Here is a 26,967-nt window from a genome sequence, read left to right on the forward strand (position 1 = left end):
GTATGTTATGCTCCCAGCGCCAATGGGATCAAATTGGGATTTGACTGCGATGATGAATTTCAGGGCGAGATTCCAGCTTCCTTACATCCGTCTATGATTCAATCTGGGAAGTGCCCACTATGGCTATACCCCAAGGCACAGTTATCTTAATGTGTATCGACCTTCTGGTGTGGATCAGCTCAGGGCATCCTAAGAAGCAAAGGCTTCTTCGCATGAGACAATAATTGTTTACCCCCATCGACCACGTTTGTGCAGCTGTCACTATACCCCCAGCTGGCTTACTGAAATGAGGAACGGATTCTCATGCGGCACCCGTGGTATTGCACTTGAAGTATCCCAACCGTTCCGACTCGAGTCCCTATGGATCAGTTGCCGCTTAATATGGCATTTCTGACAAGCTCTGCATGGCCTTGGCTTGGAGTGTCTTGTGTCGGACCGCATTGTCAGCCTCTTGGATTGTAAAATCAATCATCTCAGGCAGAAAACATGGTTCGCAATCAGTGTGGTTCAAAGAATTTCCGCCTGATGATGCATGTTGCTTTTGCCACGCTGTCTTTCACATATCCCTGGTATAGGGTCGGAGAGATCACAAGTAAGTAGTAAACCGCATTGAACTCAGGATTCATACATGTTGAAAATTCGAGATCAGGTTCAACATCTTCTCTTTTTAACGGTGGAAAAACATTCATGATCGGACCTTTAGTGGGTACCGTTGAATTTGCTTGAGCAGTTCAATCGTTGACGGTCTACAAACAATTCCAAGAATGATCCTTGCGGCTCTTGATCGGACTTCCATTGTCATAGCTTTTGCTCCGAGATCTGGCAAACCTGGGATTGTCCCCTCACGAGAAAAGAACATTAGCTTCATACAGCAAAGGCTTGACACTTTTCATTACTACATATCAGTGCTTCAAGTTCACTAGCGCACGCGCTCCTTTCTTCGTTTCGCACGCTTGGATCTACCGAGACTCGGACAGATGAGCCAATCGGTTTTCTCGAGCTTCAGTGTTATTTTTTCCTCAAAATATTCCTATTTTGGCCAATGATTGACAAGTCTACACTCTGGAATCATTGCGGGTTCCAAGGACCGATGGGAATCAATTAAGTATCGATGTTCCAATGACCATTTCATGCGTAGAGTGAGTCCCTGAGTTTCACCATGTGAGTGTGCACTGACCTTGGTCTGGAGGTATAAAGTCTCTCCAGAGTCGCCTCAGTCTCCTCATTCGAACAGCCCACAAGCCAATCGATCCCTCACATTCAACAAGTATGAAGTTCTCTGGTCTCTCTACCGCTCTCGTCCTTCTAGCTTCTGGCGCTGCCGTGTCTGCTACTCAGACCGTTACCGTCACCACCGTGCGTTATTATACTTGAGTGGCGACCCACACGCCGAGCTGACTTGTCCTCACCGTTTGTCTCCAGTACGCGCCAGTTCCAACCCCTCCTCCCGCAAGCCAGTGCAACACCGGGGCTCTCTGGTGCTGCAATAATACTCAGGCTGTGAGTAAATTTCCTTTTCCTCTGTAAAAAAGATGCTGACGATCCACTCTTGTCGGGTAGGCAAGCGGAAGCATCATTGCCCCCCTCCTCGCTCTCCTTGGCATTGTCGTTGACCCCGTCACTGCGCTCCTTGGGTCTGGCTGCACCTCCATCAACTTCCTCGGTATCGGCACAGGTGGCATGTGCACCGCTCAGCCCGTTTGCTGCCAGAATAACAACTTCGTGAGTGTGCTCCGTCGCTTCTCTGTCTATTCATTAATTTCTTTTATTTGCATGAACTTTTTAGTCTGGACTCGTTGTCATCGGCTGCACCCCCGTTACTCTTGGTGTCTAAGCGCGTCGGAGTGCGCAGCATGCTTCTTGAAATGTTTTGTAACAATGTTGGCCTGAACATCGACGCCGGTGTCGATAGATGTGTTTGAAATATATGACTTGCACGGTCATGATTGAGTCTGATGTCACGCGCAGCTAAGAACTTGAACGCAGGTCAGCCGCTGCATAAATTAGTTATTCTGCGTCCCATGGCATCGTGCGCAGACTTCATCATGTGCATTCGATGAGTCTTGTCCACCACTCTTTCGTGCTTGGCGCGTTGGGGGAATGTGAATCCCATTGATCAGGTTCCTGCCCGGCCTTCGACAATGTATTTTGATGCATTTCGATTCTTACAATGACAACATTCTACAGGAATGTCAAGTTGCTGATTGTAAGAGTAAGCATAAGAAGGTGCGCGGTGCAGGTCAGCAAATTATGGAATGGGGCAAATTCAATTGGAAAAGGTTCGATTTTGAAAGTGTCCTTTAGGGGTCCATATACGACTGCAACGAAAATGTCGTGTTATGCATGCAGCGGTGTATAGATTTTCTTGTACCCTGCATGTCGTCCGACTCGTGGACTGTCTGTGGGAGCAAGAGCTTGAGCCATGAAAAGAAAAATATCTTCACTAAAACTTCAGAAAGGATCGACAAAACAACGCATCGTTCCAAAACACTAAGGATTAGCATGATATGTGGCGAGAGCGCAGCCAATAATAAAAACGGATATAATCGATGCACCAATAACGAATTGAACTTGATTGCCGTTAGCAAGCAACGTTAACAAGTGAGAATGGACGTACAACTCTTGCACCAGCTCTTCTTATTTTCAAGGTTTCCAATTCGCACGACGCAAGTACGCTTCACCTCCTCATACCAGGGACCAAAATATCTCGGAGTTTCAAAGGTCCAGTGCAAATATCCAACCACCCAGATACCCAGCGCATCTACAAATGCCGCAATATCAGAATCAAGTGGTTCCCCCCATGACGGTAAGTGTGCCTTTCCAGCCATAAAGCGATCAAAAATCTCACGAAACTTCACGCCGCTGTAATCGACTGCGCCTTGAATGTCGACCGAATGTTCGTGCATGATAATACTAAGGAAATTGCACGCCCCATGACCCTTCACAAACTCCTTTTCGTAAGAGCACACATCCTGCAAAAGGATGTTAATTTGATGTGATGAAGTAATAATGAGGGAAACAATCCAACATTCGACAACCAGATCATGTCCACCGCGGCTAGATATATCTCGATGAAGACCGTGTTTTCGTAGACCTCGTCAAGAAGCTCGATTCCAAGTGCGTATTCAACGTGACTGAAAGCAAGACGTGCCCCAATTGTTTCACGGCGAAGAGAGGTATACTCCTCGATTGATAAAATTTCCTTGGATTCGCGAATTTGAAGTTCTCGCTGAAAGCAAAGATAGGCAGTATCCCAGTCATTCAACATCCTTCTCCAGAGAGTTGGTCCCACCAATTCGGAAAGTCGGGATCGATAGCTGGATAGAGCAAAAAGACAATTTAGTCCAACATAGATTCCTTGAAGATTAGATTATTAAGTCCAACGTACTCTTCAATCAGGTTGTTTCGCAAAGACGGAGGGGCATCGCCTCCCATGGCACCGACCAATGTGCAGGTGACGGGCCCTTGCTTCAGGTCTTCGTCATCTGTGATCTCATCTATGGCAAACACGAGAAGGGAGTAATCGCAACAAATCCTGAATTTCTCGTATGATGCATAAGGATACGTTCGGGACGCAAAACGTGGAATATCCGATGCGAGGAGCTGGCTCCTTTGACTTTCGGTGAAGGCACAGAGGCTGAAAACCCATTCTTCCGATTCCGCGCGTATGTCGTCCTCATGAGGATTCAAATTGCTGGGAAAGTTGAAGAAGGAGAAAAAATCAGGGATGTGGAGCTGTCGTAATGGAGGGGCCATCGAGATAATGGTCCACTAAGGGACTGCTCAACACGTATATATATCCCCTCCGGAAAATTGGCTTGAAATACTGAGTAAAATCTGGCAGCTTCTCCCGGGTGGGCCACTTCTCAACTAGAGGCGAATCCGAGGTCCCCTTATGCGGCAGAGTTATACAAAAAGTCGGGGGGCGAGCCAGACCAAGAGTCTATCACCGTTCAACACAAGATTGCCGTTGTAGCCTACTAAAAATAATTTAGCCATTAGAAAGGTCATGAGTGGTAAATGAGAACCCACGGCCTACAGGCACAGTCAAAATCACGGCGCAAGAGCCATTTGGAGGTGAGAGGAAGTGAGACGTTGATGTTAACGTAAACGACGAAATCGGACTGGCCCCTCTCCAATTTACGCGTATGAGCTCAATGGGACTCCACTTCTCGATAATTTGGACAGGAATTTGTGGCCTGAACCATAGGCGCCCCAGTCGTCCTTTTGGATTGAGGCCAAATTGCGGCTGGGTTGTCCGAGGTGGTCGTTGTTCTCTTCGCAAGACCTCCTAATATCGAACACGTCGAGCATCAAGGCCACCGTAGGCAACAAGATCCAACGTCCAACTTCAAGTTGATGTTGGAATTGTGAAGAAAATTTGTGAGTTGTCGAAATGTACCATGTGCACACCCTTGACGTAATAAGAAAAGAATGATTGAGAAAGTTAGCGTTCTCGACTTCAGTATATCTTTGCCTGAAGCACTAAATGCTATGGATACGTACTTATTTACGTTGTGTAGGGAGTCAACTGTGACGGTCTGTCGGAGTCTACCAAAAAGTTGAATCGAAGTCATTCATCACGTGATCAAAACATATCGACAGATGATGAAATGCAAATGAAATGACCAAAAACACAATTTGGGCATCTGGCCAACGACACTTCAGTATTGTGAACAGAAAAAGTGAACCCTGACACAAACCAAATTCAGAGCCATACTGGCTCGTGTGAGTTCAACACCATAGGTGCCTCCCCACCATTACTCCCATCCCGTACGGGTGTCACGGAAAGTATAGCAGGATGCTTCAGCGCCGTCATTTTCCGACCTTTGCCTTGACTAGTCTGATTCCAAGTGACTGATAAGTCGGCAATTTCCTTGTCGAGCGGCAATGTCCTCTGAGGAAGGGATTGGCCTTCTCCAAAACCTTGCACCGGATCGAGGCGGCCCAAGGAACGGAGCCATTGTCCAATACTGGCTAGCGAGACGCGTACTTCGTATGACCCGCCTTCCTATGGTCTCCGTGGGTCAGATCTTCTGGTCTCTGCATTTTGTAAAGAAGTATTATCAGCAGCTCACCGTGATAGTTTTACAAAGTGTTGCGTTAATTCCAAATGCCAGGAGATACCCTGCTGCGTGGTCGAGCGCTTGCACTGGGAGCGGACGGGGCTGGGGGTTTTCAGGGGTATTCGTTTCGTCAAGATTCAAAAATTGTTGATATGCTTCACCTTCAGCGAAATTGAGACCAGTAGCATTTTGGACAAGGGAATCAAACTGGAGAAAACAATCAGTCGGCAGGGCTTCTTTTTCAATGGCAAATACATGCCCCTCGGCGATCCTTCCAAGGGGCTTCCCATCCCCACGCAGTTAGATTGGCGCAAACAATACCAGGACGCAGGGTAGCGAGTTCATGGGGACCAAAACCTTTTTTTGCCAGCCCTCCTGGACGGTAGGCTTGTAAGAAGACGTCAGTGTCTTTGGCTAGCCTCAAAAGCCTTGCGTAGTCTTCGTGCTTGTTCAAATCGAGTTGTGTAGTGCGCTTGCCCAGAGAGGTATTCACATCAAGAAGCGGGAGGGACGGTAGATTAGGTGAGGTGATGAGGAGAACGTCCGCACCGTGTGCTGTGCAGAACTGTCAATAAACACGCTATGGAAAGAGTTAAAATAGCTGATTACCTGCCAGTGTTCTGCCCGTAATGGGTCCCGCAAGCACCCTACTAAGATCTACCACTCGAATGCCGTCCAGGGGCCGCAAATAATTACCCGGAACGACGTGTCTCTTCGGTGCCTCCCCAATTTTTGTGATGGTCACTGGAGCTGTTGCAAGCAAAGCTCGCGCCTGAGGATGTGTATCCCATTCGCTAAACGACCTTAAAGCTGTTGCGCACATCTGCTTCTCAGCGGCTGCGGTTTCGAATTCGACTTTGCTCCACTGCTTTATCGCGTCACCCACGGTGGCACGAGTCACTTCCGGCGTGTCTCGAATGTTCAAAATATCTAGAATACCGCGTCGGTGGCTTGAGTGGGAAAAAATCGGAACATGTTCGAAAGTGTAAGAAACCAATTACCTACTGAGGAAAGTTGGTATGAATGCGAACGAATCCATGGTCTTTCGTTGCATATATGCCCGCAAGCGGGTCCCAAACCTCATCTTGTGGAAGTTGCCTATCCACAGTATACCGAAACTCATCAACTGTGGAAATGGGCTGCAGATAGGGCGGAGAGGCCGACTGCTGCTTGTGCTGCCGACGTTACTCTGAAAGAGGACTTGATGCTCGTCACCTCGCCATTGAGAATCAAGTGGGACAGAAACCTCTCGGGCAGACCTGCAGAAAGCCATATTGTTCTGGCTGCTTGAATGGACCGAGAGCTCGCCATATCCCTATCAATGAAACGCCGGGATGAGTCTATCTTTCGGTTTAAAAATTATGTTCAGGTCGAGTGCGTGGCGTTGAATATCAAGTTTGAGGAAGTGCGATATATTGATGAAAACTTGTAGTAATTTATATCGAGGCCAAAATATTTGCTGGGTATTCCATGAATTCTTGAAAAGGTTGACCATCGAAATCAGTGGCACGCAGGGCAAATTATCAACGGCAAAACCCGGTTACTATTAGTATTACTATTAGTCATCCGTGACCGTGAATTCCCGACTTGTTCCCTGTTTTCGTTCCTCCAAAAAAACTTGTAGACGGACTCCGATGGTTTCAAGAACGGTCCTCAGCCGTGTCCTCAGGACTGCAGCGCGCAACCAGGTCAGTTAAGCCTACATATGTCGCTATTTATGTGAACAAACGATGCATTACAGCGTTCTCTCCGGGGCTTCGCGACAGCTCACAATCCTGGGCCGTTCACCGAGGTCTCTACCCTTTCAAATGGGCTTACAGTCGCGACGGAGGCACACCCTCATGCCCAGACGGCTACTGTCGGCGTGTGGATAGATGCAGGCTCACGGGCGGAGACAGACAAGACGAATGGGACTGCTCATTTCCTTGAACACATGGCATTCAAGGGAACCAGTCGGCGAACACAACATTCTCTCGAATTGGAGGTTGAGAACATTGGTGCACATCTTAATGCTTACACTTCGAGGGAACAGACCGTCTACTATGCCAAGAGCTTCCGAAAGGATGTACCAGTGGCCGTCGACATTATCAGCGATATTTTGCAAAACTCCAAGCTCGAAAACTCAGCTATTGAGCGGGAGCGGGATGTCATTCTTAGAGAGCAGCAGGAGGTTGATAAGCAGCTTGAGGAAGTTGTTTTCGACCATCTACACGCAGTCGCCTTCCAAGGTACGTTACACGATGTCTGCGTTTGCAACTTAGAGAGCTCACAATATGATTTCAGGCCAACCTCTTGGCCGCACCATTCTCGGCCCCAAAGAGAATATTCTCTCAATAAAGCGTGATGACCTTGCATCTTACATCAAGACCAACTACACCGCCGACCGCATGGTCCTCGTTGGTACTGGGGGTGTTGAACACGCTGCGCTTGTCAAGCTCGCCGAGAAGCACTTCTCTTCTCTCCCAGTTTCCCCCAAACCCATTCCTCTCGGAAGGCTCTCACACGCTAAACCCGCCTTTGTTGGGTCGGAAGTGCGCATCCGAGACGACGAGATCCCCACCGCTAACATCGCTGTGGCGGTCGAAGGTGTCGGCTGGAGCTCGCCCGATTACTTCCCCATGATGGTCATGCAGACCATCTTCGGCAACTGGGACCGCAGCCTTGGCTCATCTTCCCTCAACTCCTCCCGCCTCTCCCACATTGTCTCCGAGAACGACCTCGCCAACTCGTTCATGTCCTTCTCCACATCGTACTCTGACACCGGCCTGTGGGGTATCTACCTCGTCTCGGAGAACTTGATGAATTTGGATGACCTTATCCACTTTACTCTCAAGGAATGGACACGGATGAGCATCGCTCCTACTTCTGTCGAGGTCGAGAGGTCCAAGAGCCAGCTCAAGGCTGGACTACTTCTCAGTCTTGATGGCACCACTGCTGTTGCTGAAGACATTGGAAGGCAACTTGTGACCAGCGGCAGGAGGTTCACACCCCAGCAGATTGAGTCTGCAGTTGACGCCGTCACAGTTGATGAGATCAAGCGCGTCGCTCAGAAATACCTGTGGGACAAAGATGTAGGCATCTCCAGGATATATCTTTCCTGATAATGTAACTGACTCGGCTTCTCCTCTTAGTTCGCCCTCGCCGCGGTTGGAAGCATTGATGGCCTTCTTGACTACAACCGTCTCCGTGCGGACATGTCGTCCATGATGTACTAGAGGAGTGCGTGATGTTCCTACTCACATTTTCATCAAATGCTGATACGTTTATAGTTGATTAGCTTCCCATTGGCTCCATTCTTTTAGTAGAGTAATGCTGAATACAACCAAATATCCCAGCTTGGTGTTCCCTTGGTCCAGCACCGTTTTTTTCTTTAGAGGTAGAGTTTTTGAGTGTCCCTTGTAGGCTTCGAGGTTACCCTGCATTTGGACTGTGCTACCTTTGATATCTCAACAGTGTTGTGCACTTCTAAGGGTAACATACGTCATATGGAAGGCTACAAAGTATTTTGATATAATGCAGGCCTAAACGAAACCAGCGTAGATTAATGTAGCCTGCAGTAACCCGATTGATTGTCCAGCGATAGTCCATTTACGACGACATACCCCCCGACGATGTTACTTCGTCAAGGCTATAAGCATAGCCTGGTGGGGGCTGATCTGCCAAACCTTGCGACGAGTGCATCGCATGCCTCAACCTTTCAACCTCATCACGAAGCAGCTCAACATTCGACCTCCAATCATCCGCTTGCTCAGTTCCCAAAAGGTTCTGTGAGGAGGGTGAATTTTGTGACTGTAGCAAGGCCATTTCTTGCTGAAGCTCCAGAATTCGTCTATTCAGCTCTAGACGAGGGTCAATCGTTCGGGTAGAGTTTGAGGGATGACGCAGTTGTTGTTTTTCTGCAGTTCCGTTGAAAGAGGCTTGATTCGGGGGGAAGACGAAGGGGTGTATTTCAGCGGGTGTGACCAGCAAAGTCCTGGGAGTCTGAGGGCCTGCGAAAATGGCCTGATCCTTTACCTCGATCTCGTGGGCGGTCGAGCGATCACGCGCACGGTTACGGTAGAAGCAGAAATAGACGAAGATGATGACGAGCGCAATGGCGGCGACTCCGCCAACAACGCCCCCTACGATAGCTCCGATCGGAGCAGGCTGATGAGTTGCGGTGGAGGATGGGGTAAGTACAGCAGTCTGTGATGAGGTATGTGATGAGGTAGCAGAAGATGGGTTTGACGACGACTTTGTCGATATCCCAGTCGGTGACCCAACTGGAACTGTTAGGGATGACGTTGTCCCATCGTCAGTGCTATTTTCTCAGAAGTTAGAATGTATGTATATCCACTGGAATCCGGGGAAAACTCACGTATAGATAACATTGTCGAACTCCAAGATAGAACGGCTCGGGCCCCCGCTGGATATTACTAACGTGTGTTTTCCGTAGTTTAAACCTGCATTGCCGTACACTAGCTGGTTGTAACCGTAGTCATTTCCGCTAGGAACAGAATCAAATTTCCCAACAAGATTCCCGTCCAGTGTAATGTTTAGGTGGGTTTCAATGGTCGAGCTATCGACACCTGAAATTATTGGTGCGGTGATAAAGAAGGCGTAAACAGCAGAGCCTGTATCCTTAGATATAAGGAAACAACATCTTCGACAAAAGGAAAACTTACCTGTGAAAGTGACTGATACAGAATGTGTAACACCCCCGACGAAAAAAGTGGAATCATGCCATGTTCCGTCAAAAGCTTTCGCGACATCTGGCCGAACCAGACATGTGGCACAACCATTGCCCTGCTGCCACAGATCTGCAGGGGAATAGACTGGAAATGTGCCAGTAATTGGATCGCCAAAGTAATCATCGATGGTTCGATTAACCAGTGCGGCCAACCCAAATTCTCCCAGAATGTTGAGCAGCAAGAAAAGCAGGAGCAGAGCCATTGCTGGCAGCGATGTAAAGAAAGTGATGTCAAAGACTTGTGGGAAGGAGTGGGAAGGCTTGGCTAAAATTGCAAAGTTGACGACAAGAGGCAGGTTTTGATTGATTGTATAGTACAGAGCTCGATGGGACTCCTATCGCCCGGAATCAAATTGATGGGAGGAATTCATGTGGTCGTTAGGTACACATATGTAGCGGAAGTGATGGAAGAACTCAAGCCGTTGAGCTCAGGAATCTATGTATATTGCTGGCGCGGAGTCCGATTCCTGTCCGTATCATTTAACTGTAAAAATTCCAACCCAGACTCCAATGAGCGTACATACCTCTATCGCAGAGTGTATGCATGTAGATTCCAGAAATAATGGGTATGAGATGACAAATGCTTCATGTCCGCCGCATGCATGTGGACGATCCAATTGGCAATAACTGAAAATGATATCAGAATCCGTCTTTCGCGCGTAGAAGTACGTAGTTCGACTGGGTAAGTGGTAGTGGACAAGTAGCGTCTGCGTAATGTTGTTGCAAAACTTGTAGGAGGGGTTGATATCGAGGGGGCGCTTGTCCAAACGGCTCTACGATCGCCTAGGGTTTGCTGGTCTGTGAGAGGGGTTAAGATTTGGACCTTGGTTAAGATGGGCAATAAGTGCGAAAATAACGTGAAAGAGACAATTAGAGTCCGTTCAGCGCTCAGCAACCAGGATCTGACAAGAATCTGAATGAAATTCTTGTGACAAGATGTGACCTTTCTCGTGATTTGTTGACTTTTGTTGATCGCACGGCAACTGACGACGACAGCAAACGATGTGACGGGCCCAGGGCTTGTCGTCGTGTTCTACGTTGAGCAACCCTCTTGTCACCATTCCCCCTCGAAATTACTATGGAGAGAGCGATTAAAAGAGTTCTTGATATAGATTCACATAATGTAGAGTAGTATCTACATTACAGCTAACTGCATAATCGTAGACCATATCTAAAATTTACTTTGTGCGCCTTTATTTGTACAAACAACCATATTAGGTAGAACGCCCTTCCAAGTTGGCAAGTTCCAACCGCTCCACCCTTATGACGTGCGGGCCGGGATTGGGGCGTTTGGAGCAACTACCGAAACGGTGCTAGAACGTGGAGCAATGGGCAGAGCGCGCAAATGGGCGTCATGGTTTACATAGCCACGGCCTAAAACAGATGTTTACGCACAGACAAAGGCGCAAAGTGAAATTTCAGATGTGGTCTACGATTATGCAGTTAGCTGTAAAGAAATGGTGGCAAACAAAGTGAACTGCTGTGCTCGTCGTTGGGTGCGACGGGAAAGCAGTCCGGGTCAGATTGCATTGGCTCTCAATAAATTCGCCGATCGGGCAATCATCGTAAGGTGCATGGCGCTGGTCCTGGCGACTTTGATCTATGCTTCAGCAGGTTGACGCTACAGATGAAAGATGCTATAAGCAAGTCAGGTAAGTATGATACATGTCCAGAAGGAAGGGGTTTATAGTGAGTCTGCGGTCACTCGTTGATCATCTTCTGTCAACTCTCTCCCACATCGTCTCCGAGAACAACCTCGCCGTCTTTCTCCACATCATACTCTGACACCGGCCTGTGGGGTATCTACCTCGTCTCGGAGAACTTGATGAGCTTGGATGACCTTATCCACTTTACTCTCAAGCTACTTCAGTTGAAGTCGAGAGGGCCAAGAGCCAGCACAAGGCTGGACTAAGTACTTCTCAGTCCTGATGGCACCACTGCTGTTGCTGAGGACATTGGAAGGCAACTTGCGACCAGCGGCAGGAGGTTCACGCCCCAGCAGATCGAGTCCGCAGTCGACGCCGTCACAATTGATGAGACCAAGCGCGTCGCTCAGGAATACCTGTGGGACATATTTTCCCGATAATGTAATTAACTCGGCTTCTCCTCTCAGTTCGCCCTCGCCGCGGTTGGAAGTATCGATGGCCTTCTTGACTGCAACCGTCTCCGTGCGGACATGTCGTCCATGATGTACTAGAGGAGTGCGTGACGGAGTCGTATTCACATTTCCATCAATTGCTGATAAGTTTTTAGTTGATTAGCTTCCCGTTGGCCCCATTCTTTTAGTAGAGTAATGCTGAATACAACCAAATATCCCAGCTTGGTGTTCTCTTGGTCCAGCGCCGTTTTTTTCTACAGAGGTAGGGATTTTGAGTGTCCCTCATCCCCAGAGTCGAGGTTACAACATTTGCACGGCGTCGACGGGTAACCCATGTGGAAGGTTACAAAATAATACAGGTCTAAACGAAGTCAGCGTAAATGAATGTAGCCTGCAGTAACCCGCTTCATTGTCCGGCGATAATCCATTGTTATAACTTACGACGACATACCCCCCAATGATGTTATTTCGTCCCTAAAGCTATAAACGTAGTCTGGTGGGGGCCGATCTGTCAAACCTTGCGACGAGTGCATCACAAGCCTCAACCTTTCAACCTCAGCACGAAGCAGCTCAACATTCGACCTCCAATCATTCCCTTGCTCAGTTCTCAAAGGAAGGTGCTGTGAGGAGGGTGAATTTTGTGACTGTAGCAAGGCCATTTCTCGCTGAAGCTCCTGCATTCGTCTACTCAGCTCTACTTGGCGAGGGTCAACCGTTGTTCGGGTAGAGCTTGGAGTATGACGTTGTTTTTCTGCAGTTCCGGAGAAAGAGACTTGACTCGGTGGGATGATGAAGGGGTCTATTATAGTGGGTGTGACCATCAAAGTCCTGGGGGTCTGAGGGCCTGCAGGAATGGCCTGATCCGTTGCCTCGACCTCGTGGGCGGTCGAGCGGTCACGATTACGGTAGAAGCAGAAATATACGAAGATGATGACGAGCGCAATGGCGGCGACTCCGCCAAGAACGCCCCCTACGATAGCTCCGATCAGAGCAGGCTGATGAGCTGCAGTAGCGGATGAGGTCACGTTGGGAAGCACAGTAGTCTGTGATGAGGTAGCAGAGGATGGGTTTGACGACTTTGTCGATATCCCAGTTGGTGACCCAACTGGGGCTGTAAGGGATGAGGTTGTCCCATCGTCAGTGCTATTGTCTCGGAAGTTAGAATGTATATCCACTGGAATCCGGGGAAACTCACGTATAGATAACATAGTCGAACTCCAAGATAGATCGGCTTGGGCCTCCGCTGGATATCACCAACGTGTGTTTTCCGTAGTTTAAACTTGCATTCCCATACACTAGCTGGTTGTAACCGTAGTTACTTCCGCTAGGGGTAGAATCAAAATTGCCACTGAGATTCCCGTCGAGTGTAATATTGAGGTGGGTTTCAATGAGCGAACTACCGACACCTGGAATTAATGGTGCGGTGATAAAGAAGGCGTAAACAGCAGAGCCTGTATCCTAAGATATAAGAAAACAATATCGACAAAAAGAAAAACTTACCTGTGAAAGTGATTGATACAGAACGTGTAGCGCCTCCGATGAGAAAAGTGGAATCATGCCATGTTCCGTCAAAAGGTATCGAGACATCTGGCCGAACTAGACATGTGGTACAGCCATTGCCCTGCTGCCACATATTTGCAGGGGAATAGATTGGAAATGTGCCAGAAATTGGATCACCAAAGTAATCATCGATGGTCTGATTAACCAGGGCAGCCAACCCAAATTGCCCCAGGATATTGAGCAAGAGGAACAGCAGGACCAGAGCCATCGCTGGCGGCGATGTAAAGAAAGCGATGGCAAAGACTGTGGGAAGGGTTGGCTCAAATTGCGAAGTTGACTAGTCTCGTTCCCGCCGTTAAACGTTAAAGAGCAGGATCAAGTAGGGTCAAGTCACCCAAGCGCTTCGCAGAGAGAGGAAGATAAGATCTGATCAGCGGACTTTAAAGTCGGAGGCAAAAAAACAAAGAAAATTCACGCGCAAGTTCCTGCTCTGTAACGTGTGGTGTAGTCTCGTTCCCGACGTTATAGGGCAGGATCAAGCGCTGTTCAGGAGGGAGATAAGATCCCATCAGCGGACTTTAAAGTCGGAGGGAGAAAATTCACGTGCAAGATCCTGCCCTGTGACAGGTTTGTAACACACCTCATCCTCAAGAAGTCCTGCATCCCAAATCATCTCTACATCTTTCATATCAGCTCCAAAATTATTTCCGAATTTTATAGCATGCTTTATCACCAATAAAGTATAGAATAACTGAGCTCTACACTTTAGCTTCATTGTGAGCAAATAAACATAGTTGAAGGAGAATACAAGCCTTCTGAAAGGTCAGTGGTGCAGAAAACAAAATCAGTCTTTCAAAATCAGCTTGTAAAAATAAAAGCCAATATTCTCTCTAATCATATATACAAAACAATGACAAGGGACAGCATTTTGCACTTCACAGTACCCATATTTGTGCATTGGATAAGGCAAAATATGTTATCTGCTTGTGCAACATCCCTACAGTCCAAAGCAGGGAACTTGCATATCCTCACTTACGTAAGGCCAAAACATATAGTCTACATGGTTTCCAAGCCATCATCAGGCAGGTCCACACCAGTCTCAGAAATTTATTAGTAAAATATGTGGTTGTGTAATCAGCATTTGACTATAGCATGCCTCTCAAAGAGAGAAAAAAATGCAAAAATATTCAGATACAATCAAGGTAGTGCAGTAAAGTAAATTTCAGAAAGGACATTTAAGTTGGTAATCTTATTTTGTCGCCTGAGGAGGAGGAGGAATGGTGTGAGCAAGAGTGACCACTGTGACATTGTCACATGAGCCTACCCCTACTGACCAAATTGCACCAGATGTAGTAGAGAGGTCCTGTGTTCATGTTTTGTTCGCTTTTTTTGCCTCCGACTTTAAACTCCGCAGACTGCTGGACTGGACCTCTCTACACATCTGGAGCCAAGATTATGTCTGGTGCATTTTGATGGACTTTGAACCTGTGCACCTATGGTCAGAGTTTGAATTATTCCCACACCACTATGTTTGTGTTCATGTCGAGTAGTAAGTAAGTTGGTAGTACTCAAGTAGTTACTTACCATCAACATAGTATCAAATAAAATTGTTTATCATTGCAGCACCAGCCGTGATGGCTGGGGAGACCCCAGACCCCTCACTTTAGCCTGCAGGTGTAAAAAGTGCGAAATCAGCCTCCTGTGAGAACAATATTCCAGTTAAATTTAATCTGAGGATGTAGATAGGAAGCTAGTAGTATGATGAGGAGAGTGTCCAAATTTTGGAGAGATTGGGGAGATATGTGGATGTGAATGGTATCAACAAGCTTTGAGGGAGGTACATCAATAGTTACACTTATGATCAAAATTTGGCTATGTATCTCTGGAAGATGATTTTGCTCTTGGATTTGATTGTTCGCCCTACAGCCAGTCAATCCTTCCAAATTTTGGATGGTCCTCTCAGCCTACTACTAGCTTCCTATTGATGTACCTCCCTCAAAGCTTGGTGATACCATTCACATCCACATAACCCAATCTCTCCAAAATTTGGACACTCTCCTCATCCTACTACTAGCTTCCTATCTATGTCCTCAGATTAAATTTAACTGGAATATTATTCTCACAGGAGGCTGATTTTGCACTTTTTACACCCACCTGCCTCCTACCCCAATAACATTTCACCACCCTCTCTATAGGCAATCTTCCCTGTCTAGGTTATTATAAGGAGACTATAGGCCATTCAACTATCCCTTTATATTATCCAAATAAAATTAATTGATGAAGGTATGCCTTGATCACTAATTCCTGGTATACCTCCTCATACATCCCTTCAAATACTACCATAGAGTAAAGGTGCTCACCTTTAAACCCAATAGACATGTTAAAGGGATGTATACCTACCTTTCCACCAATTCACCTTCACTTATTTTATCCTGATAGGCTCATAGTGAACCAGATGGTTGGGGGAGGTATCAGGATATGGTCCCCTTCATGCCCATAGCTCTTCTATATATCTACTAGAGTAGTTCTACGAAGTTGTTATAGGTGCAGGTACCCTTTGAGTGGGTGGGTAGAGGTAGGGAGTTAGGGTGTATTACAGCTCCAGAATATATATGTTCTAGTCATCCCACAGCCTCCTCCTTGTGCCCCCACTCTCAAGCAAAGTTATTATACATAACACAGGCTTTTATTGGGTCTAATAGTCCCTCTACAGCTGACCATGGGTGGTGGTGATGATCATACATGCTCATACAGATGATTTTACCACTACAGGGGGTTATTCCTATGCTAATGACTCTGTATTACCACTATATAGGATTGTTATACTGGCCTGGGGACAAATTTTTACAGGAAATAGGTTGGGAACAGTGGAATAACACTGCACGTCGTCATGGACAGCAAGCATACAAAAAGTCGCACGGACCCATGGCAGATGTGGCACATGTCTACATTCGGCAATGGAGAGTGATGCACACTAAAGGGTTACCTTCCCAATGCGGACTGATACTATCACTGGTGGGAACTTTGCAAGGGTATTAACTTTGCAAATCCATTTAATTGACAATATTCTTGCTTCCACAATGGACTGATTTTTATGAAACTACATTGTTAAGTCCTCATACATGTAGTCTATGTATCCTAGCTATCTCAACAGTAGAAAATGAACTGCAGAAGGCGATACAGGCTTGGACATTTGTATACACCTGGGTTTGTGTCACAGACCTATGTGTGATGGCGGTAAGCCCCGTGTTGGAATTTCGGGAGCTTTATGGGCATGCGCAATGCACCCCATCTTCGGATTTCAGTTGGATTTCAGGTACATTCCTTCCATTGATTGTTTCTGTGGCTCCATAGGGGTATTTCACATTTACCCCCTTATATTTTGTAGTCTACATATATATACGAGGCCTTGCACTGTATTTACTCATCTGTTTGCCTCTGTCACCTCCAGAGACAACCAGAAATCCTATTCCCTATTTTGTCTTGATCATGCGAAGACTAGGCTTGCTGAGTCGATTTCAACACAAATGGATTCCTGTCCTCTTGGGGTGGGTCAGTCTCATATACACCCCTGTCATGTCACTTTCTGGTTTCATTCCCTTGCTGCCGTCATAACACATTCCCTCATCCTCTCATTTCGCTGCAGTTGAAGGCTCGGCACTTGATGTCACTCGCTGTCACTCTCTGACAGTCATGCACTGATTTCGAAGCGCCAAAGAAAAGCTGCTCGCTCGGAGCCCCCCTGTTTAAGTCCTTGCGCTTGGTGCTGGAGGCTGAAGAAAGTCCTCACGTGTGTTTCTGAGGCAGAAGATGTCTGCACAGATATGAAACCTGCAGAAGAGGGCTGCAACACCCCTAAACTTGCAGAAGGAAGCCGCTGTCAAGATTGGTGCACTATTAGTATTTGGCGCTGTCGATGATCAGCCGCCATGATGAAGAAGAAAAGCTGCCATCGAGATTGGCACACCCTTTTGCCGCTGTTGGGGATCAGTACAGGATGAGGAAGGAAAGCCGCCATTGAGATTGGCGCACATTTGAAGTCCTCAGGCTTGGAGGCACGTTTTGAAGGAATAAGAGGCGTTGGATAGGTTTTGAAGGATTTATGAAGGTGTTTTTTATTTCAGATGTTGACACTGCACCATGTGCATTCGATTACCCTTGTCGACGATGCTGACCACTGCCCGTTTTGATTGCTTGAGCTGATTTCTGCAGCCGCCTATGCTCACCAATCCCGGATTTGTTTTTTTACTTGCTTCCCCCCTTGCTCGTTGCCATTCCCATCAACTACATTCACTTGTTGGAGCCTTTTTAGGCATGGGCCATCGTCTGGATGTTGGAGATCAGGAGATTTATTGGTTTGAGGGAGTGCCTCCCATTTTGTTTTATATTTCGCATTTTTCGGAGACTCCTCAGTTTTAGGGAGTGCCCTTGTTGCTCTTGGGCACATTGCTTTGCTTGAGGGAGTGTGTTGGAATTTCGGGAGCTTTACAAGCATGCACAATGCACCCCATCTTCAGATTTCAGTTGGATTTCAGGTACATTCCTTCCATTGATTGTTTCTGTGGCTCCATAGGGGTATTTCACATTTACCCCCTTATATTTCGTAGTCTACATATATATACAAGGCCTTGCACTGTAGTTACTCATCCATTTGCCTCTGTCACCTCCAGAGACAACTGGAAATCCTATTCCCTATTTTGTCTTGATCATGCGAAGACTAGGCTTGCTGAGTCGATTTCAACACCCCGCTAAGGGGCAAACTGGGAAACATTTGCCCTCGCCAATGCGTTACTTTGATGTGACTGATCTTGCAAAGTCAATGCCCATGTGTAATGGACTCATCACACGTTCCACATTCCATCAACCTCTCCATGCACATACACGTATGATATCCCTTTCTTATCCTTACTATTACCAATGACCGGACATCCGCTCCTTCCTGTTACTGACCTTTCACTGCTTGGCAGTTACACACTCCTTATTTAGTTCTCTCCTATTAGATAAACCCCCTATCCCTTTAGGTACTTAAAGGCCTCATTCGTACTGAGAAGACCCAGTGAATATTATAGTCTTAAACCTGTCCATTGTGTTCACTACCCTGCTCAGTGTGCCAATACTATACCTCTGTTACTTTGAGTCACAGTGGTCACCTATCATCACATATTTTTTACAGAAACTCAACTCAACCTCTCTCTCTTGTCTCTCTTGTCTCCCCCTCTTCCTCTCATTTCCCGTCTTCTGGAATCCATCAGCTTGATCGCCCATGACCCCTGACTACTGGCAACAATACCCCATCTACTTTTCTTATGTCTACCTCTACTCATTACCAATTCCAGGCTTGTTGCTCATCTCACGCTGGATTAGCTACCCAGCAAGGTACGTTGTTGACTGCCAACCCTGTTACTAATGTTCTTGGTTCCCAGATACCCTTGGAGGCTATGTGCGGCATCGCTGATTAGTGTTTAAAGGTTCAGTCCATAGGACCACAAAAAACCGGTGGACCGAACTGAACCGGACCATGGTCCGGTCTTTTTTTCGGTTGCAGTTGCCCCAATTTGGGGTTGGTCCAGTTGCCAGTTGCCTCATTTCGAAAATCTTTTAAAACCGTTCAAAGACCGGTTTTAATCGGTTTCAACCGGTCAAACGGTCACGTGCGTTACATAGCCTTGTAACCACGTTTATTGCCTTTTATTGGGTTTTTGTTTCATCAAAAACGGTTAAGAATTGAGAAAGATATAACCAAATCCATATTTTACCCGAGTCTCTAGGAGATGTAATTTGGTTTCAGTCATAGCTATGTCAAATCTTCATTAAATCTCTTGAAAATTGGTAGAATGACGGGTATTTATATGCTTTACTATTTTACATAACCCGTTTATTTTTCAGAGTGATAATGGTTGAGATACAAATGGTTTATATTGGTATAATAAATTATACGCAAAAAAACCGGTCTGGATCGGTCTGAACCGGTATCATGGACCACAAAAGACCGGTCCTAGGTGGTTCGGTTTGGTTCCCTCAATATCTGGGTCGGTCCTGGACCGGTTGCGGTCCACGGTTGCGCATTTTCGGGGCAAAAAACCGGACTGAACTGAACCTTTAAACACTATCGCTGATGCAATGGCTGTGCGCCTGGCATCGTCAGTGCGACGTGCCGTAGATTCTAGCAACACCACAAACCCCGTTCGCTCTTATAGTGATGTGGCGGCATCTCGTCCCTCCTCACCTGCCACTGATGATGGCACGCAAGGTGCAGCTCACCCCATCCCTCGTTCCAATGTGCTGCACACAAAGGATGAGGTCAACAACTCTGTGATTACCACGAGTGTCGATAGGGATGTCTCGGCTGCAACAAAGGTACACCACAACAATGAATCGTCGTTGAGTGACCCTAGTGAGCCTGATGATAATCCAAACCCTTGAATTAGAGTCGTACCCAGACACTCTTGTAGCTTAAGTTCCTTGAATAATACTGGAACTAAAGTAGTTGAATTCAATACTATTGGAAGTAAAGATTTAACTAAGGAGCAGGGTTCTGCAGTTAAGGAAGCCAAATTAAGGCTAACTAAAGAACAGAAACAGAAAATCTCAAGGTGTTATGAGAATGCCTTGAAGATTATGGAACCAAATGAATGGCCTCCATCACATGGCAAGGGACTGTCAAATCGCAAAGGCAAAGGTCCTGACCCTAAGAATTGGGGTGCAGCTGACCTGAGTGATTCAGATTTGAAGCCTTAGACTCTTTTGCACAAAAGAAATTAAATACTGACCTGGTTCACTACAATTCCTCTGATGCTGAGGATGAACCAGTGGTTAAGAAAGAACCTAAGAGAAAGACTTCCAAAAAACCGGAGCAAGTCAAAGCTCATCGGAAGTCTTGAGCCGCATCAGAATGGCATACACCACAAGTTGATGGCCACAAGAAGGCTCAACTAGAAAGAACAGCTCGAAAAAATGAGCCTAGTAATCAGATAGCACCTAAGAGTTACCTTGGCCAAGCACTGGAGTAACTTGATAAGAAATCGCACTGTCAGTGTCGCCATCACAGTGACTCTGATGGGTCAGAATCTTCCTTGAGTTCTCCTTCTTCCTCAGACAACTCTTTTGGGAGCAGTGATGGGTCTGACACAACCACAGACATGTCTAGTAGCTCGGAAAACTATTGAGAAGCCAGGAAACGGCCGAGGCATAGGTCCAAATCACGTTAAAAGTACCGGCATACGCGATCATCGAAAAATCATAAAACATTGATTAAACCTATTCCCCCAACAGAATACGATGGCACTGCATATGCATGAGCAGCGTATCACCGTTTTGTTACAGAAGGTACAGAATACCTTACCTCAGGCAAAGTGGGCAAGAAGCAACATGCATTTGTCCTTTCTTATTATTTAACGGGAAAGGTGTATGATTTTTATACACAGAAGGTATCTATTAATTATAAAAAATGGACTCTACATGAATTCTTTGTGCAGCTTTTCAACTACTGCTTTCCAAGTGACTACCGTTTGGAGTTGCGAAAGAAAGTGAAGAGTTGTTTTCAAAATAATAAGTCGGTTGTGGAATATTCCCATGAGCTTGATGAACTCTACAATATGATTGGCATTGTAGACGAACACGAAAAGGCCATTAAATTTTGACATGGCTTTCACGCATCAATTCAATGAACCTTATGGCCTAATGGATATAATCCCAAAGTGTCAACTTGGGATGAAATTCAGTGTGGTGCTGAAATAATCGAAACCTCTGAAAAAGCATCAGATCCACAGAGACAAAATAATTCTGGTGGAAATACCAGCAACCAGAATAATAACCGAAATGGCAGAGACCATGGTAAAAGAGGATCTGGTTCTAAACCAAGATCTGATTTTCAATGGAGAGGCTCGCAAGCCCCTTCATCATCGCAGAGGAATAATAGCTCCCAACCCTGTGGATCTACAAATAGATTCCAATCACCCTGAGTCAAAGGGAATTTCCATGCTCACCAGAATAATCATTTGGGTCATAAGCAAGATTGGAAATCTAAAGATAATAAACATGAGCATACTCCGAAGCTCAGTGACAAAGAAAAGGCTGAGTTGCTTGCCTTGGGATCTTGTTTTAATTGCAAAGAGAAAGGGCACCTCTCACGGAATTGTCCTAAGGGAAATACTGTTAAATCTAACAATGGCAATAAACCCCTGGGTCTAGCTAGTTACAACATTGAAGTTGTACATGACGAACCCTCAGTTTTAGGCTCACTGGAGCTCAACACTATAGGCCTAGATTATGAACCATTCAGTTGGATGGATTATGGCCCGGATTGGGCTTCCTATGATCCATACAAACCTTGCCATAAGTGTCTGGGTGATGCCTTAGCCCTGAATGCCCAACATGTGCTTGATGTGTCACAGCCATATCCAGGAGATAATATTATTCTCGAAAATACCCATGGTGTAAGGGAACATTTTGGTGTTCGACCTTGTTTTGGATCCAAATTGGTATTGAATATTTGATAACCTAACCAAGAAAATTAGTAGAGTGCCTATTAAACTCTTGGAAAATCCTTACTTCCGTTTGGAAGAATGGTATGCCTGCTTAAGAGCTAAACAAGTTGAATTGTTTATACAGCCGCACCGCCCTATGACTATGGGTGGCACGTATGACTACAATGCATCATGCATCATTGGTACTTCGTAGTGGAATTCCTACCTTGTACCCCACTCGTAACCCAGATGTGGATGATGAATTACACTTCACCCGTATCTTTGTCATTTTTTAATGATAATGACTTCAATTTAACACTCCTGGATGCAATTGTCAGTCCCAATGAAGTATTGGAGGATGTTACAGACCTACCTGACTGTGATTCGGAGTCAGAATTTGATGATGGCTCCTCAATGCCTGATTTGCAATCAGTTAGTGATTTGTGAGAATTTACAGATGACTTTCCAGACCTTGAGTCCATATCTGATTCGGATGTTGAGGAGGAGTCATCCTCAGATGATGCTGCAACAGATTACATTGGTACAGATGGATCTATAATTGATGAAGATCCATTAGAATCTGAGTCTGATTCTGGGGAATGACCTTACTGTCCAATAGGTGAAGTTCTTGGAAATATGTTAGCTCGAATTTTGAATGCATGTGAACCTTACCCAGGTGATCACCCATTTCACTATAGTGGCGGACACTGCTTTGAGGTGATGTGAATTGCTGATGATAAGGATCATATACATGATCTACATCAGCAAGTGTATTCGTATCTACCAGCTGAAACTGTACATGACCCTGGATTCAAACCCTCAGTGTGGTACACATGGCGCTGTTCATTACACACCGGAATTGCACACTGGTTGGCCTGAGGACACTACACAACTCACGATGGCTGGCATTCTCAAAAGAGAAATTTGCTGTAGACTCTGGGAGGGTATTCCCTATTGCCCAGATGAGACTTATCCAATCGCGCCACTAGAACATTGTTTTGAGGTGTTTATCGACCCACTAGATAACGACCTGTTTTTAATACAGGATTTACTATGGGATGTTTTCATCCGCTTACCTCAAATTTTGGTTGAACTGCCCGAATTTGATGTAGCAGAATGGTACAGTGATCAGCTAGAGGAGATTCTTTGTCAGTATTTAGCTGACAGAGATTTGGAGTCACTTACTGAGCACCAAAGTGACTTGGAGGATCCACCAGATGATGGTTCGGATGGAGGCACGCCAATGGTGTCTGTTGCTGGAACCTCAGTGGGCACCAGGTGTCATTGTGCACTTTTTGATCATGTAAAAATTACATGTTCCAGAGGGCGTGAGGCTAATAACACTCAGCTGGGATTATATGGGGTACAAGTTCCTCATGGAACTTACCATGCAGTCCAACGTAATCCCGCAGCTACCAAGGACCCTAGCCACATTGTTCCTAGACCAATTGTAGTGACTGTAAAGGTTGACGGTCATCCTGTGCGAGCTTTACTTGACTCAGGATCGCTTGGAGATTTTATTGCATCTACAGTGGCTGATCAGTTAAATGTAAGGTGCATGAAACTGAGTTCACCTCTATCTTTGCAACTTGCTGTTCAAGGTTCTTGCTCCAAAATTAATGCTGGGGCAAAGATTAGACTTGATTATCAAGGGATTTCAGAAGAACATTACCTTGACATTATAAATATATCAGGTTATGACCTGATCCTAGGTACACCATGGTTGTTTCAGCACCAAGTGTGTGTAGGATTCAATCCTGCTCGAGTGGTGATTGGCAGTGATGTTGCATTGCCACTCACTGGTCCATCAGTCATGGAAATTGCTTCTCGTGCAGTAGCTTTGCAGGAAGATGAGGTCACAGCAGCAAGAAATTATTGCAAAGCATACGCCAAACCTCTCTGTAAGACAGCGGGTGAGACGGAATTGCCACCCTTAAGAGCTATCAACCACACGATACCTTTAATTAATAAAGATAAAGTGTATCCTTGGTGTCCCTCGCACTGTCCTGAAGCCCTGAGATCACAATGGGTGGAAAAGAAAAATGCTTACTTAAAAACAGGCCATTTGCTCAGTGTACCGATACTATACCTCTGTTACTTTGAGTCACAGTGGCCACCTATCGTCACACCATGTATGGAGATTTGAGCATTCTGTGTATTTTGCCTTGTAGCTCTTCTCCCCCACCTCTATTGATTCAGATTTTATGTTAGTTAGGTTCATAGGTACTTTAAAATACATCGCCATTCCAAGCTTCAATAAAATAGGCCCAGAGTCCCTTTCCTGCACCTAATTCATTCAAATTTGCAAAGTTCCCACCACTGATAGTACATAGCCTGAGAACGATGGCGGGATAGGCCTATCAAAAGAGGTGTTATATTTCTAAGTTACACAAGTGCTATTCAACCATTAACTGAACTGAGGGGGGGACCAGTAGTGTTTAAAGGTTCAGTCCATAGGACCACAAAAAACCGGTGGACCGAACTGAATCGGACCATGGTCCGGTCTTTTTTTCAGTTGCAGTTGCCCCAATTTGGGGTTGGTCCAGTTGCCGGTTGCCTCATTTCGAAAATCTTTTAAAACCATTCAAAGACCGGTTTTGATTGGTTGCAACCGGTTCAACAGTCACGTGTGTTACATACCCTTGTAACCACATTTATTACCTTTTATTGGGTTTTTGTTTCATCAAAAACAGTTAAGAATTGAGAAAGATATAACCAAATCCATATTTTACCCAAGTCGCTACAAGATGTAATTCAGTTTCAGTCATAGCTATGTCAAATCTTCATTAAATCTCTTCAAAATTGGTAGAATGATGGGTATTTACATGCTTTATTATTTTATATAACCCATTTATTTTTCAGAGTAATAATAGTCAAGATACAAATGGTTTATATTGGTATAATAAGTTATATGCAAAAAAACCGGTCTGGATCGGTCTGAACCGGCTCTATAGACCGCAAAAGACCGGTCCTAGGTGGTTCGGTTCGGTTCCCTCAACATCTGGGTTGGTCCTAGACCGGTTGCAGTCTGCGGTTGCGCGTTTTGGGGGCAAAAAACCGGACTGAACTGAACTTGCGAACACTAGGGACCTGTCAAAGTATGTCCAATTAGACTGGGTCAATCGACATGTGACCAGGCCTATTTAGAGACGTGATGTGGTAACCATAGGTGACCAGACTGAGAAACTGACAAGAATCTGATCCAATTCTTGTGATAAGATGTGACCTTTTTTGTGATTTGTTGATCACATGGCAACTGGCAATGATGTGCAAACAATGTGATGTCCCCAAAGCCTTGTCATCGTGTTCAACATTGAGCAACACCCTAGGCCTCTTGTCACCATTCCTCCTCGAAATTACTATGGAAAGAGCAATTAAAAGAGTTCTTGATATAGATTCACATAATGTAGAGTAGTATCTACATACATGAAAAAAAAAACTGAAAGGATTGGTGGCAAACAAAGTGAACTGCTGTGCTCGTCGTTGGCTGTGACGATGGGAAGGCAGGGTTCAAAAAATAGGATCTGTAAATTTGATGGCTTACATATATGCTTTAGCGGCAGGCAAGCCCACCCGGTCCCTGACTCTTTTTTTCTTGCATTACAGCCACCCCTACTCCCTCTTCCTCCTTGCCTTCAATATAAGCAATGCATGACACCTCTGTGCACATCCCGAACCTCATGCAGATCCCCTTGAGTCGGAACCACTCCCAACACCCAGTCCTCAGCCAACTCGCACTCCAATCCTGTGCATCCATCTGCATCGCCTGCGCCTTAACCTCATTCTGCTATTCTGTCACCTAGTGTCACAGCATGGTTCCTGTGTTTCTTATAGTGTCATATGTAAACCTTGTAGCAGACCACAAATCTGTGGAATCTTGTCTCGCACTATTTCTAGATTGTTTATGACACCACTTGTATGTAAAACTAAGCATTCTCTAGATAATTCAAGTGTACCATATGGATAGGCCAGAAGTTTCGTTGATCTCAGACACATCTCTTGAGTTTTTTGACTCTGAACGAAGATCACAGATTCTTTCAGAGACTCCAGGTAACATTTTCAACCCCAACAACACAATACTCCCATACATAGGTGCTTTTTAAGATCTGACAGATGTTTCTAGAAGACGGATTTGGAGCTATTCAAAAACAATTCAGTAGAGGGTCATTCGCGTTTGACAGAACCCTCCTTAGAGTTGGGGAAAGTCATTAAATAAATCCACATCTGACACCAAGGCACATCCTGGCAACTTTAACCTATTCTTCACTGCATTGACACTACAGACGAAAGATGCTATAAGTGAGTTAGGTAAGTATGATACATGTCCAGAAGGAGTATAAGTAATCCCTGACTCTAAGGAGGGTTCTGTTGAACGCAAATGTGCTCTACTGACAGCTGATTGCAAAATGATAGGCCAGTTGCACCTCAGCCGTTTATTTGTGCATTGATGGAGTGTCATGGAAGCTGGACCAAACAACATCCAGCAGCAGGAGCCGTCGAGGGCCGCCGTGCTTTCTTTCTGACATTTCTAATTACTGTATGTAATCAGGAACCTGGCCACCCTGGGAAGCTGGCCACAACGCCTCGTCTGCAACGAGAAGGGTGATTGAGTTAGTTTTTTTTACTGTAACGGGTAGAAATAGGCTCTACCAACAGACTCATCAATTTTTACGGCTTCATTTTATCATTCTAGTGATGAAATACCCAATGGACTGAGTGTGTGATGGTAAAAAGTGCGAATTTCCTAATCTGGGATATGTCCAAAAATAGTTTGACCCACCTAAACACCGATGTCTCGCACTTACAGGTGTAAAATTCATTGTGGGCTAGTAGTAAACATCCTAGGCTTTCATTAAGTGGACCGTGGTGAGGTTCAAATGGATTAGATGATAATTCATTGCTAGTTTGACTTGTAGATGTTGGTGAGCTCATGAAGCCCACTATAGCTCTCAGGATCAGATATCATGGCCGAGGACAAATGTCAGAGGATATAAAAATACACAGGTAATGATGTCCACATACAAGTGGTCCTTATCAAGCCTAACCCATAATTTTGGCGATTTTTTCGGAGCTGTTCTGAGATCATACATATTTGTCTCCCTCAATTGG

The 26,967-nt window shown here is 45.7% G+C and overlaps 10 protein-coding genes across 10 annotated transcripts; 6 read left to right on the forward strand and 4 right to left on the reverse strand.

Annotated features, from left to right (window-relative positions):
- Positions 1 to 525: 525 nt before the first annotated feature.
- Positions 526 to 981, forward strand: LACBIDRAFT_308773 (uncharacterized protein; the record flags this gene model as incomplete). Its single annotated transcript, XM_001875659.1, has 3 exons — positions 526 to 592; positions 650 to 702; positions 805 to 981. The coding sequence occupies 3 exons, from the start codon at positions 526 to 528 to the stop codon at positions 979 to 981; spliced, it is 297 nt and encodes a 98-aa protein (XP_001875694.1).
- A 288-nt stretch (positions 982 to 1,269) lies between these two features.
- LbH1 (hydrophobin) lies at positions 1,270 to 1,834 on the forward strand (the record flags this gene model as incomplete). Its single annotated transcript, XM_001875660.1, has 4 exons — positions 1,270 to 1,356; positions 1,423 to 1,500; positions 1,561 to 1,722; positions 1,787 to 1,834. 4 exons carry the CDS (start codon positions 1,270 to 1,272, stop codon positions 1,832 to 1,834), a joined length of 375 nt encoding a protein of 124 aa, XP_001875695.1.
- Positions 1,835 to 4,140: 2,306 nt separating this feature from the next.
- Positions 4,141 to 4,314, reverse strand: LACBIDRAFT_308776 (uncharacterized protein; the record flags this gene model as incomplete). Its single annotated transcript, XM_001876081.1, has 1 exon — positions 4,141 to 4,314. One exon carries the CDS (start codon positions 4,312 to 4,314, stop codon positions 4,141 to 4,143), a length of 174 nt encoding a protein of 57 aa, XP_001876116.1.
- Positions 4,315 to 4,708: 394 nt separating this feature from the next.
- Positions 4,709 to 6,164, reverse strand: LACBIDRAFT_322687 (uncharacterized protein; the record flags this gene model as incomplete). Its single annotated transcript, XM_001876082.1, has 5 exons — positions 4,709 to 5,011; positions 5,079 to 5,273; positions 5,383 to 5,621; positions 5,676 to 6,016; positions 6,072 to 6,164. Coding segments are annotated over 5 exons (1,170 nt in total), but the record flags the coding sequence as incomplete, so codon positions are not given.
- Positions 6,165 to 6,427: 263 nt separating this feature from the next.
- Positions 6,428 to 8,401, forward strand: LACBIDRAFT_292439 (uncharacterized protein; the record flags this gene model as incomplete). The annotated part of the gene is made up of 6 exons (XM_001875661.1): positions 6,428 to 6,435; positions 6,724 to 6,754; positions 6,808 to 7,294; positions 7,350 to 8,137; positions 8,198 to 8,285; positions 8,336 to 8,401. 5 exons carry the CDS (start codon positions 6,428 to 6,430, stop codon positions 8,279 to 8,281), a joined length of 1,398 nt encoding a protein of 465 aa, XP_001875696.1. The 3' UTR covers positions 8,282 to 8,285; positions 8,336 to 8,401.
- Positions 8,402 to 8,512: 111 nt separating this feature from the next.
- Positions 8,513 to 9,998, reverse strand: LACBIDRAFT_322689 (uncharacterized protein; the record flags this gene model as incomplete). The annotated part of the gene is made up of 4 exons (XM_001876083.1): positions 8,513 to 8,559; positions 8,669 to 9,366; positions 9,424 to 9,679; positions 9,731 to 9,998. 4 exons carry the CDS (start codon positions 9,996 to 9,998, stop codon positions 8,513 to 8,515), a joined length of 1,269 nt encoding a protein of 422 aa, XP_001876118.1.
- Positions 9,999 to 11,154: 1,156 nt separating this feature from the next.
- LACBIDRAFT_322690 (uncharacterized protein) lies at positions 11,155 to 13,661 on the reverse strand (the record flags this gene model as incomplete). The annotated part of the gene is made up of 6 exons (XM_001876084.1): positions 11,155 to 11,169; positions 11,191 to 11,224; positions 11,712 to 12,033; positions 12,345 to 13,036; positions 13,089 to 13,344; positions 13,394 to 13,661. 6 exons carry the CDS (start codon positions 13,659 to 13,661, stop codon positions 11,155 to 11,157), a joined length of 1,587 nt encoding a protein of 528 aa, XP_001876119.1.
- A 3,661-nt stretch (positions 13,662 to 17,322) lies between these two features.
- LACBIDRAFT_308780 (uncharacterized protein) lies at positions 17,323 to 17,812 on the forward strand (the record flags this gene model as incomplete). Its single annotated transcript, XM_001875662.1, has 2 exons — positions 17,323 to 17,537; positions 17,606 to 17,812. Exons 1-2 carry the CDS (start codon positions 17,496 to 17,498, stop codon positions 17,810 to 17,812), a joined length of 249 nt encoding a protein of 82 aa, XP_001875697.1. The 5' UTR covers positions 17,323 to 17,495.
- A 1,701-nt stretch (positions 17,813 to 19,513) lies between these two features.
- Positions 19,514 to 20,131, forward strand: LACBIDRAFT_322691 (uncharacterized protein; the record flags this gene model as incomplete). The annotated part of the gene is made up of 3 exons (XM_001875663.1): positions 19,514 to 19,533; positions 19,561 to 19,787; positions 19,881 to 20,131. 3 exons carry the CDS (start codon positions 19,514 to 19,516, stop codon positions 20,129 to 20,131), a joined length of 498 nt encoding a protein of 165 aa, XP_001875698.1.
- Positions 20,132 to 21,678: 1,547 nt separating this feature from the next.
- LACBIDRAFT_308782 (uncharacterized protein) lies at positions 21,679 to 21,888 on the forward strand (the record flags this gene model as incomplete). The annotated part of the gene is made up of 1 exon (XM_001875664.1): positions 21,679 to 21,888. One exon carries the CDS (start codon positions 21,679 to 21,681, stop codon positions 21,886 to 21,888), a length of 210 nt encoding a protein of 69 aa, XP_001875699.1.
- Positions 21,889 to 26,967: the final 5,079 nt, after the last annotated feature.

This window comes from Laccaria bicolor, genomic scaffold (genome assembly GCF_000143565.1).
Source record: "Laccaria bicolor S238N-H82 LACBIscaffold_3 genomic scaffold, whole genome shotgun sequence".
Taxonomy (NCBI): domain Eukaryota; kingdom Fungi; phylum Basidiomycota; class Agaricomycetes; order Agaricales; family Hydnangiaceae; genus Laccaria; species Laccaria bicolor.